Genomic DNA, 12,445 nt, shown 5'->3' with positions numbered 1-12,445 from the left:
CCCCCATTTCTGTTCTGTTTACGTATCCGTACATCATCTTCTGTAAAACTGAGCTAAAACAGAACGACTTCTCCCAGATGGTTTCAGAAGACATCACAGACTATGGGAGATGGCTGTTTCTATCTGGGAAGCTTTATCAGCACCTCGATTTGACTCTCCAGGAGGCGGTCTTGACTAAAGATTGTAGTTAAACTTGAGAACAATTGGCTGTCTGTTTAGATGTCCTTGGTCTATCACTTGGAAAAGGATTTATTTTGCTTTGGCCTCTGTTCTCTCCTGGCTCCTAAAAAGAAACTTTTTTTTTCTCCATGATCCTTTCTGAGTGTTATGCTGAAACTTGAACCTCATATTGCTTTCTCAAATCTCAGAAAGAATTTAAAATTTTAGCACTAAGACATTTTTCTGGCTCCCTTTTAGTTACATGAGTTTCAACCCTCAGTTTTTTTGTATGTGGATGAGGTTCCTGGGTAGAATATCAGAAGCCCCTTGAGAGAAAGAGGGGGAAAGCTCCTTTCAAGATAAAGAGTAAAGGGGTACATTTCACATAAAGAGGACACTAATTCATGGGTATCGTTTTCCAAAATGAAGTACCCAGATCACTGGGGATAGACCAGATGTTTGTAGCTAGAATCTCACTAAAGTCTTATTATTCAGTTCAGTTTAGTCGCTCAGTTGTGTCCGACTCTTTGCAACCCCATCAATCACAGCATGCCAGGCCTCCCTGTCCATCACCATCTCCCGGAGTTCACTCAGACTCACGTCTATCGAGTCTTATTATAGTGTATTTAATTTGATTACTCATGGAAAATGATACTGATTTTTCACTCATAACAATCATGTTTCCTTACATAACAAATTTATTTAAATAAAAATTTTTTTAATATTATATAATCATACAGATGGTACATGGATATGATAAAAATAACAAGGTAGGTACATAAATAATGGAGTTTGGGGAAACACTGGGTAAATGAATGCCAGGAACAAGTATCCTGGAGGAAAGCTCCGAGTCCTGCAGAAGGCAAGCCCCTCAACCAAGGATGCAGGAAGCCTGCGGAGGTGAGCTTTCGCTTAAATAGAATAGTTATCCATATGTGCCAACCATGCTGGACTATTTGTGTGGATTAACGACTTACTGAGCATCTACTCTGAAAAAGGAAATAACTCACATTTAAGGCTAGGGCATGGCTTCCCTGGTGGCTCAGTGGTAGAGAATCCGTCTGCCAATGCAGGAAACATGGGTTTGGTCCCTGCTTCAGGAGGATCCCACCTGCCGCAGAGCAGCTAAGCCTGTGCACCACAACTATTGAGCCAGTGCTCTGGAGCCTGGGAACCCCAACTACTGAAGACCTTACGCATGGCACATGGGATCTTCCCAGATGCAACAAGGGAAGCCACCACAGTGAGAGGCCTACACGTGGCAACTATTGCGTAGCCCCATTCACTGCAGTTAGAGAAAAGCCCACACAGCAACAAAGCCTCAGCACAGCCAAAAATAAATAAATAAAGTTCTCGTTACAAAAGGGACTGGGGGTTGCGGAGGATCTCGGCAGAGCATTACAGTGAGAGACTCAGGAGAGTATGAGAAACCTTAAGTGAGAAGCAGGCTGGTCTCCTGCCCTGAGGTTACCAGACACAAAAGCAGGGAACCCACACAGGCCCTCTGAGGAATCTCTGTTACCAGCCAGACCACCTTACCCAAAAGTTACCTGCTGATTCGATTGCAGATCACATTTGCAATAAAGGGTGACAATAAGTAAGAACCTCAAGCTAGCAGGCTCTCAATGATAATAAAAGTTTTGAAGTACTTATAACCCATAGCTGGTTTTTTCCTCCCAAGTATGAAATCAGTGAAAGAAAAGCTTTAGTGGAAGAGAAGAGACATTTCCCTTATTGGTATTTACAGAATCTAGAGATAGAATTGTAATTTTATTCCTTTCCCTGCTCTGTGTTTTATCAGCATTGGGTCCTGGAATGAAAGTCCTTCTGGACTGTGCTCTCCTCCCCCTTACCCCCTTGTCACATCTGGTTATATCTCATGGTCACCTGATACCATTGTTTGCCTTCCAACCAGAGGCTTCAGCTTCCCTGTGAATCAAAATGTTGCTCCCTGCTTGAGGTCTCTGGTTCTCCTGCTATCTGCAGAGGCTGTGGTGAAGTGCCCACCAGCATGTCGATTTTGTGGAGGAGTCAGCGAGAACATTCTTACAAAGAAATGAGAAACAAAGCAGAGTAGACCTGTGCTACTGGCCCCAGGCACACATTCCAATACACAATTAGGTGTGACTTCAAAGCTAAGTCACCTGTTCTTCTGCTGCTAAGTTGCTTCAGTCGTGTCCGACTCTGTGCGACCCCATAGACGGCAGCCCACCAGGCTCCCCCGTCCCTGGGATTCTCCAGGCAAGAACACTGGAGTGGGTTGCCATTTTCTTCTCCAATGCATGAAAGTGAAAAGTGAAAGTGAAGTCACTCGGTCGTGCCCAACTCTTAGCGACCCCATGGACTGCAGCCCACCAGGCTCCTCCGTCCATGGGATTTTCCAGGCAAGAGTCCTGGAGTGGGGTGCCATTGCCTTGTCCACCTATTATTCTAATCACCAATAATTTTCATTCTAAAAATCACATCCTTTAGATTTTTCTTTGGTGCAAAATAAAAGAACAGTGTGCTCAATGTTGAGTTCCTGTTTGGAAATGATGATTTAAAACCAAGACCTGTATATATGCTGCCTGCAAGAGACTCACTTCAGATAGAGCCACATACAAACTGGGAGTGAGGGGATAGAAAGGCATTCCAAGCAAATGGAAATCAAAAGAAAGTCAGTGTGACCATACTTATATCAGACAAAATAGACTTTAAAATAAAGACTGTTACATAATGATCAAGTTGCAGTTCAGTTCAGTCGCTCAGTCACGTCTGACTCTTTGCGACCCCACGAATCGCAGCACGCCAGGCCTCCCTGTCCATCACCAGCTGCCGGAGTTCACCCAAACTCGTGTCCATCGAGTCTGTGATGCCATCCAGCCATCTCATCCTCTGTCATCCCCTTCTCCTCCTGCCCCCAATCAGAGTCTTTTTCCAGTGAGTCAACTCTTCACATCAGGTGGCCAAAGTATTGGAGTTTCAGCTTTAGCATCAGTCCTTCCAAAGAACACCCAGGGCTGATCTCCTTCAGAATGGACTGGTTGGATCTCCTTGCAGTCCAAGGGGCTCTCAAGAGTCTTCTCCAAGGGATCAATCCAAAAAGAAGATACAACAGTTGTTAATGTCTAATACCCAACATAGGAGCACCTCAATATGTAAGGCAAATATTAACGGATATAAAAGGAGAAATTGACAATAACACTAGTAGGGGACTTTTAACACTCCACTTTGATCAGTGGACAGGTCATCCAGACAGAAACTCAGTTCAGGTCCTTAGCTTGAGTTAACTGGTGCCTGTGGTCCTCGTCATGGCTGTCACTGCAGAGAATGACTTACCTCTCCCACCTCAGCCCCTAGCTGCTGTTGGGGCCATCTCATTTCGAGCAGACCTCTGAAGGATTAAAGATAAAGTCCCAAGTGTTGGAATATCTTAACCAGGTGAAGACAGTACTCAAGCTGATAGGAGGGTGCAACTTGGCCATTTATTTTGGGAAACAGGGTAAAACTAGCACGTGGTGTTGTCATGGGAACTGCATGCATCAACAGGGACCTTGAAGTAGGCCCAAGACTCAACAATCACTTCCAAGCTGAGTCACCTTGGACAGACTTTTACCTCGGACAGAGATTAAATAAACTAATCTTTTTGATCAGTTTTCCTTCTGGAAAAAGAAGATACTAACTGGGTTATAGAACAACAGACTCCTTTTCCAAATAAGGAGTACGTCAAGGCTGTATATTGTCACCCTACTTATTTAACTTATATGCAGAGTACGTTATGAGAAACCCTGGGCAGGAGGAAGCACAAGCTGGAATCAAAATTGCCAGGAGAAATATCAATAACCTCAGATATGCAGATGACACCACCCTTACGGTAGAAAGTGAAGAAGAACTAAAGAGCCCTTGATGAAAGTGAAAGAGGAGAGTGAAAAAGTTGGCTTAAAGCTCAACATTCAGAAAACTAAGATCATGGCATCTGGTCCCATCACTTCATGGCAAATAGATGGGGAAACAGTGGCTGACTTTATTTTTCTGGGCTCGAAAATCACTGCAGATACTGACTGCAGCCATGAGTTAAAAGACGCTTACTCCTTGGAAGGAAGGTTATAACCAACCTAGACAGCGTATTAAAAAGCAGAGACATTACTTTGCCAACAAAGTTCCGTCTAGTCAAGGCTGTGGTTTTTCCAGTGGCCATGTATGGATGTGAGAGTTGGACTATAAAGAGAGCTGAGCGCAGAAGAACTGATGCATTTGAACTGTGGTGTTGGAGAAGACTCTAGGGAGTCCCTTGGACTGCAAGGAGATCCAACCAGTCCATCCTAAAGGAGATCAGTCCTGGGTGTTCATTGGATGGACTGATGTTGAAGCTGAAACGCCAATACTTTGGCCACCTGATGTGAAGAGCTGAGTCATTGGAAAAGACCCTGATGCTGGGAGGGATTGGGGGCAGGAGGAGAAGGGGATGACAGAGGATAAGATGGTTGGATGGCATCACTGACTCAATGGACATGGGTTTGGGTGGACTCCAGGAATTGGTGATGGACAGGGAGGCCTGGCGTGCTGTGGCTCATGGGGTCGCAAAGAGTTGGACATGACTGAGCGATTGAACTGAACTGAATTGGGTTGTGTTGAGGCTTAAAAGAGGGTAAGAGGATCCCCTCGTCTATACCTCCAACCCCACAACTCCTCACCCAACCCCCTACCCAGCCCATGGAATCTCTTTGCTCTGTGACCTCAGTCCCAGGTGATATGTCTTTCAATATCTCCTCTTTGCCTTTAACCTATCCCTTTTTGCCCCATGTTTGTTTTTTAATTCTTCAAATAACCACAATGTAGAATTGAAGACTATTTTAAAATATTGGTATTGATCAAATAAATTTATATTATCTTTTGATTAATCTTTAAAATCATTTTTAACCTTTTCTTTTCAAAATGTTCTGTGTCCAAAAGCAAGATCAATGACTTTTTACAAAATGTTTCTGCTTTGGGGGCTGGTGACAGGTTTGGCTTTAACCTCTCATAAGTGAATGGCCTTTATAACTTAAGTTTCTCTACCTTGGTGTAGAACTTTGGGGTGAGTCGAGTGATTTTTCTGACTTAAGAGTGCCCAAATCACAGCTTGCTATGTGAGAGTTACATAACTTCTCTGTTCATGTCAGCTTTGTGGTGTGTAGAACATGGAAGTATTAATCTTTGCTTGGGTAAGGTAGCACTGGACCTGAGGTCAACCTTGCCAGGTGGAGTAGAAGCAAGCATCACAGTGTCATAGATGGAGAAGATGCAGGGACCCCAAGATTCTGCAAGAGCGGAATCCTAATCTGATCCAGGACTTTCAACCAAGCTCTGACAGTGCAGGGTCTTCCCTCAGGTCCTCAGTTATCATATGGGGCCTTGACAGCCAAGAGTCATCATGAAACTGGTCTCGTCACAATTGTACTTAGTTCATATCTCAACTTTCTGCAGTTGTCCATAATATAAGAACTGTGGAGGACTTCTCATGTTTGTTCTATCCATTTAACCATATTTTAAGAGCTGACCATATAGCGGGCACAATGATTTTCATACCCAAATGAGTGACTCCCAAGCCCTGCCCTTCCTGGACTAAGGGTGTAATAAGAGACCTATCTGCAAACAAGCAGTCAGGGGATGTGCTCCACTGGGGTGTCCACAGGCACTTTGAGAGTTTATATAGGGCAGGACTAACTCTTGAGGGGATGAAGTGGAAGACAGTTCCTTCAGAGGTGTGGGAAGATCCCCTGAAGAAGAGAAGAGCTACTCACTCCAATATTCTGGCCTGGAGAATTCCACGGACTGTATAGTCCATGGGGTCACAAAGAGTCAAACCCAACTGAGCGACTTTCACTTTCCCAGGCTGAGGCATTGACAGTCTGGTTTCTAGCTACAGCTCTGAATTTGCATCAGCTTTGCCCTGTTGGGTGACTCGCAGCCAGTTCCTCATCTCTGATGTCAGAAGACAGTACCCACCTTTGCCACCTCTGGAAGTGGAAGTGAAGCAACAAGAATTTTGCTTCACAGTTTGTTAAGACTGCTCTAGAGGACACACACCTGTCAGGAGGCTCTTCCTTGGGCACCAGCAGCAGCGTGTGACTGAGGACAGTGGCTCTGCCTGGGCTTAAGGTTCAGTGTGTGGCTGTGAACTTCACATTTGTCCTCATTAGACCAGCATGACTAAGTCTATGACCCTGACATTCTTTTCTGACAGTAAGCTTTGTCCTTAGAGTCTGATTGGGTAAATCCCCTCTCTCTCTTGCTGATCCTGTGCACTTGCAGGGGTTACTAAACAGAATGAGCCCCAGGTTTCTCATCTGTATAGTAGAGATGATGATAATAATTCGTACATTGCAGGATGGTTGTGAAGATCAAAGGACAGAGTGTGTGCAAAGAACTGGGCACATCGTGACTCTAATATTCACCGTTGTGGGGACTAGGGGAGTAACCAGAGAGGGTCACAGAGGATCAGGATAAGGCTCCTGCTTGGCCACTTTCATAGTTGTTCCTGCCATGGTTGACGTCACTGCTACCCACATAGCACCCTGGGTGGCTGAGAAAGGATGAGCCATCTATTTTCCTATTTGTAGATAGTGCAGGTGGCCAAGACTGTGTGAATTCCTTATCACTATCATGTATTAAAAAATACTAGAATATAATTCCAGCTTTCAAAAGGAAGGAAATGCTATCTCAAATATGAACTTTGAGAGTATTGTGTTATACGTGTGTGCATGTTCAGTCATGTCCAACTCTTTGCGACCCCATGGGCTGTAGACTGCCTGGCTCCTCTGTCCATGGGATTTTCCAGGCAAGAATATTGTAGTGGGTTGCCATTTCCTCCTCCAGGGGAGCTTCCTGACCCAGGGGTCAAACTTGCATCTCCTGCATTGGAGGCAGATTTTTTACCGCTGAGCCGTCAGGGAAGTCCCGTTGAGGATATTCTAAGTGAAATAAGCCAGTCACCAAAAGACAAATGCTGTGTGATCCATCCCACTTATATGAGGTACCCAGAGTAGTTAAACTCCTAGACACAGAAAGTAATGAGGTGGCTGCCACGGGCTGGGGGAAGGAGGGAGGGGGGAGGGGGGAGGGGACTTGTTTAATGGGTATGAGTTTCAGTTCTGCAGGATGAAATGAGTTCTGGAGATTGGTTGCATAATAGTGTGAATATGCTTAACACTTCCAAACTGCATACCTACAAATAGTGAAGATAGTAAATTTTGTTATGTGTATTTTACAATAATCTTATAAAAGCTTATTGAGCATGTGCCAAGTGTACAGCATTATTCCTGGCCCCAGGGGAAAGTGAAACTTGCTCAGTCGTGTCCTGGCCCAAGGGGAAACAATGTGATAAAAACAAACATGGTCCCTGTCTCCCCTTATGAAACTTACAGGCTAGCAGGGGAGACATGTCAAAGGAAGAATGACATTAATGGGCAGAAATGCAGCTGGAACAGGCGCTCCACGGAGAAGTTCATGGTCCTTTGAGAGCCTAGAGTACAGGGACTTGACCGCAACAGGGAAGTCAGACCAAGAGCAAAGATGAGCAAGATGAAGGAAGACCATCCTCCGTTCAGTGTCCAGTCGCTCAGTCGTGTCCGACTATTTGCGACCCCATGAATCGCAGCATGCCAGGGCTCCCTGTCCATCACCAACTCCCAGAGTTCATTCAAACTCACGTCCATCGAGTCAGTGATGCCATCCATCCATCTCATCCTCTGTCGTCCCCTTTTCCTCCTGCCCCCAATCCCTCCCAGCATCAGCGTCTTTTCCAGTGAGTCAACTCTTCATATCAGGTGGCCAAAGTACTGGAGTTTCAGCTTCACCATCAGTCCTTCCAATGAACACCCAGGACTGATCTCCTTTAGAATGGACTGGTTGGATCTCCTTGCAATCCAAGGGACTCTCAAGAGTCCTCTCCAACACCACAGTTCAAAAGCATCAATTCTTCAGTGTTCAGCTTTCTTCACAGTCCAACTCTCACATCCACACATGACCACTGGAAAAACCATAGCCTTGACTAGACAGAAGGAATCTGCAAAGCATGAACCGAAGCTGCCTCAAGGAGACCAGTGTGGCTGGTGCACAGAGGGTGGAGAAAATGTGTTGGGAACAGAGGCTGGTGAACACGGAGGGGCCAGACCCCACAGCCTCACTGGCCACAGTAAGGAGTTTGGTCTTTCTTCCTGAGCCACAGGGACCCCACTGAGGGTCTTGAGCTGAGGATGGAGAGACAGAAAAGCAGGTTTGTGCTTTGAAAAGATCAGTCCGAAAGAAAAAGATTTTTTTCCCTTACAAGGAAAAAGGATCTTATCAAATACTCAGTTGTCTCAGTCATCCACATGGAAATATTGAACGAATCCCCTAGATACTTCTCCGGGGCCCAGATGAAGACCCACATCCCAAAAGTCTAAATAGTTATAGGCTGTAATCAAGCTAAGAAATCATTATTAATATATTGAATCCTCTTACTATGACAAACATATTTTTATAACTCAAACATCAAAAAAAATACAACTATGGTTTTTAATATGACTAACAGTCAACAAAGTATCAAAGATAACTGAATTTAACTGTAACTACACTGTCTGGATATTCTGTTGCATCAATGAAATGTGAATGAGTAATAAAATATTTTAGAGTTAGTTAGTCATTTTCTATTTTATAATTTTTGGCTTTTATAGTAAAATCATTAATTATATTATTTTAATTAAGATTTTCATATAACTCATGTTATTTTACTAGAAATGCTGAATTAAATAACTTTTTGTAACAGGTATATTGAATATATTTTGTATATATTACAATTCATCTATTTGAAATATCCAACTTTTCTTGAGTCATTTTAGTTCTCAGATCATTTTTCATTAATTCCAGTTTGAAGAAACTTTGTCCTAGTGAGGTCATATCAACCTGAATTGTTAAAAAAACCTTCTTTAAAGCAATACTTGAATTTGAAAATGAACCATAAATACATTATGTTCCAAACATGGTTATAAGGTCTCACAGATAAATTATCACAAAAACTATTAGAAAGTATTTTAGTTCCATCACTCAAGTCTATCACTTACATTGCAACTTTCTCTGTCTGTCCAAGCAATATCTCAGTCTAATATTCATGTAAAGCCCCAGCATCATGTTTCATATAAGTTGTCTGGGCATCTATACATATTTAATGGCGATAGGAATGGTTTGATGTTGTAAAATGCTCCTTGGTTGCCATGTACAAGTGTCATGAGTTTGGAGGGCCTCCTGAACAGCAAATTGGAATATGAGGAGGGGGAGGAATATAGATATTTGGTACAACTGGGGAAGGTGCTTTATTGTACAAGGATCCGTTGTACTCATGTCTGTGAAAGAAAGGAATTGGTAAGTCAGCCTTTTCTCCTGTCCAGGTATTTCTGCTCCTCAGACCCTCCCTGCCCTCTGAAGCAGCACCCCAGCCCTGCCATGGCTGGGATTAGCAGTAGGAAAACCCTTAAATGTTTAGGGCTTTCAGGCACAGTGGCCGGTTGTTTCAAGGTCTTAGGGCAAGGGATGTGGGGAAGCAATTCCCTGGGGCCTAAACAGTGTTAGTCACAAGAACTGATGCTTAAGGTTACTCCAGGTGACATGGACACTTATGTGTCCTTAATAAATTGTGTGTGTGTGATATTTGTGGCCCTCTAAAGCGCAGGCCCTGGGGTTTAGGATGGCCCTACCATGTAGCATTAACTGTGTAAGTATTCAGCAGTCCCTTTCCAAGTCCCCATGTCAGTTTACTAATCCTGATACTGACCAACACTGCCACACAGTCCTCTTTTCTCACTGCATTCCTTTTAAAGACTGCTGACTGCATTTTTTCACTTGATTTGTCTTATTAGGAACTGGTGAAAGTGGCAAAAGCACCTTTATCAAGCAGATGAGAATCATCCATGGGTCTGGCTACAGCGACGAAGACAGAAAAGGGTTCACGAAGCTGGTTTACCAAAACATATTCACTGCCGTGCAAGCCCTGATCAGGGCCATGGACACGCTGAAGATACAGTACGTGTGTGAGCAGAATAAGGTAACATGCTTGAGAGGGTGGAAGCCGTTTGTGAATGCTCTCCTCCTCTGGTTAGTCCCTGTCTCTGAACTGAAAGATTTACCGAGTGCTTGCATCAGAGGCCAGAAGAAGCTCTTGAACTCAGACTTGGGGGTAGAGCGCCTCCAGAGGAGTGTGATGAATTTAGGCACAGTGTTGCGGTCCTATTTCTGCAGAAGCTCTGGCATAGTGGTGGTGTGGCGCTGCCTGGTGTGCAGTCATTTCAGTGCCTTTTTCTTGGGGTGCTGAGAAAAGGAAGACATATATTTACATTTCCTCTTTCAGCTGGTTACTTTCTTTCTTTGAGCAATGGTGGTCTTGGGTTTACAATGGACAACTTTTAAAGAATTCCTAGTCTTAGGAGATATTTTCATAAATGTCTTGCAGACTACTCAGAGAAGTCAGTGGGTTTTGTTTGTTTCTTTTGGAAGCTAGCTCTTCGTAGGAACTAACTGATAATTTAGGAAGAGTAATGCTTGTGTCTCGACTAGCAAGGGACTCTCCCAAAGTAATGGTATCTAGTTGCCATTTGCTTTCCTCTCTCTGTGGGTTATTTAAAATCCGTATCTGTTTGAGACTCTAGGAGAATAATGAGACAGGAAGGTGGGAGAAGGAGACAGTATTTTCTAGGGTGTATAGGAATGTAAATCCATGGGGAAATACTATGAGCTCATTAAGAATCTAGATGACAGAATTTCTGTAAAATAACTCATACCAAGTTATAACACGACATGATGATAAAGAGAAAAATTCCAAGATGAGTCCCTTGTGAATTGATTAGAAGAATTTTGCTGCTTAAAAGCTGGAATAGCGGCTTAAATATGGACCTCAGGAACTGCTTTATCATGAGCTTGTGGCATTTGTTTTTATGTGTATTATACAGAGTTTCAAAGCAGTACGTCTAATTTTTTTATCACTCAGTGACTGCATTACACAGGAAAACTCAACATGCACCAAATTTTAGACATACCTTTATAGTGTGACTACAGCTTTGTGTCTTTACTACCATTTCCTTGCAGTCTTGAGGAAAGGAAGGAATGTATCATATCTCACCCACAGCTTCAGCCTTCAACAGCGTTATGTTGAAAAGCGTGTGTGTATGCATATATGACAGGTGGGGGTGGTCGTAATGGTGGAAATTAACCTTTAGAATATCTGGTGCCAAGTAATATGAGAGGTGTGTCATGAACCATTGGGAAATTCTACAAGTAACTACGATTCCTTTACAAGTTGGCTTTGAGTATGTGCATTATATCTTTTTGGGTTTTTAAAATAAGCATATTTTAATTTTTTGAATTTTCATTATATCTATTTGAATGTGTACAATTAGAAAAAAATCACCCTGTACAAGCTATTTTAAAAATTAGGTCATCTGTGGAAATTTAAGATTATTTCTGAGAAAAGATAGGTCAGGAACATCCTTGTGATGTTAGTTAATCTACTTTCCTCTTTGGCAAAAAGGCATTTTGTTTCCCAGTCATAGTGGGGTGACTGGGAAAAGCTTGGAATTTAGGAATGGGTTTGTAAACAGGCCTGTTGGGAAGAGAAGACTCAAGTGTGAGTCAGTTCTGCTTACATTGGCAACATGTGTTTGTAAAAACCCAATCAGATTTAGGAATCAAGGTCTCTGGATTTTTGTTTTGTTTTCCCTCAAGGTCTTCTAGAGGTACTCTGAGTTTGTGTCTCAAACAGAAAGGTTTTACAGGGCTTGACATTCCACTAGTTTCTTCTGTTCTCTTGATCTGAATTCTTCTCCATAAGGCCATGTCCCCTTGCCCGCTCATCTGCACTAGTTTCCTCCAGCTGCCATAACAAAGCACCTCAAACTGGGTGGCTTGAGACAGATTTCTTCCTTCCGGGTTCTGGAGACTCGAAGTCTGAAAGCAAGGACCTGGTTCTGGCTGGAGTCTCTGCTCCGTGCGTCTTGCCTGGCTTGTGGGGTTGCTGGCAGTCCGCAGTGTCCTGTCGCTTGTGGATGCCTCCATTCGGTCCCTGACTCTGTCTTCACGTAGAGTTCTCCCCCTGCGTCTCTGTGCTCACAGGGCATTCCCCACTGTGTGTCCATTTCTCCCTCTTCCCATAAGGACAGCAGTCATTGGATTAGAGCCCATCCTAATTCAGTGTGAGCTCATCATAGCTTGATATATCTACATAGACTCTGTTTCTCAATAAAGTTACTTTCTGAGATTTGGGGTTTGCACGGATTTCAAGGCAACACTATTCAACCCA

At 43.5% G+C, this 12,445-nt stretch overlaps 1 protein-coding gene across 1 annotated transcript in view; it reads left to right on the top strand.

The window, feature by feature from the left end:
- Positions 1-12,445, top strand: part of GNA14 (G protein subunit alpha 14) — a 198,693-nt gene that overhangs the window by 106,635 nt on the left and 79,613 nt on the right. Inside the window, exon 2 of the mRNA XM_068974179.1 lies at positions 10,014-10,198. Coding sequence (XP_068830280.1) covers positions 10,014-10,198 — 185 coding nt within the window. The remainder of the gene's footprint in view (positions 1-10,013; positions 10,199-12,445) is intronic.

This window comes from Capricornis sumatraensis, chromosome 6 (genome assembly GCF_032405125.1).
Source record: "Capricornis sumatraensis isolate serow.1 chromosome 6, serow.2, whole genome shotgun sequence".
NCBI classification, from domain to species: Eukaryota; Metazoa; Chordata; class Mammalia; order Artiodactyla; family Bovidae; genus Capricornis; species Capricornis sumatraensis.
This window is presented reverse-complemented; position numbering and strand designations above follow the sequence as displayed.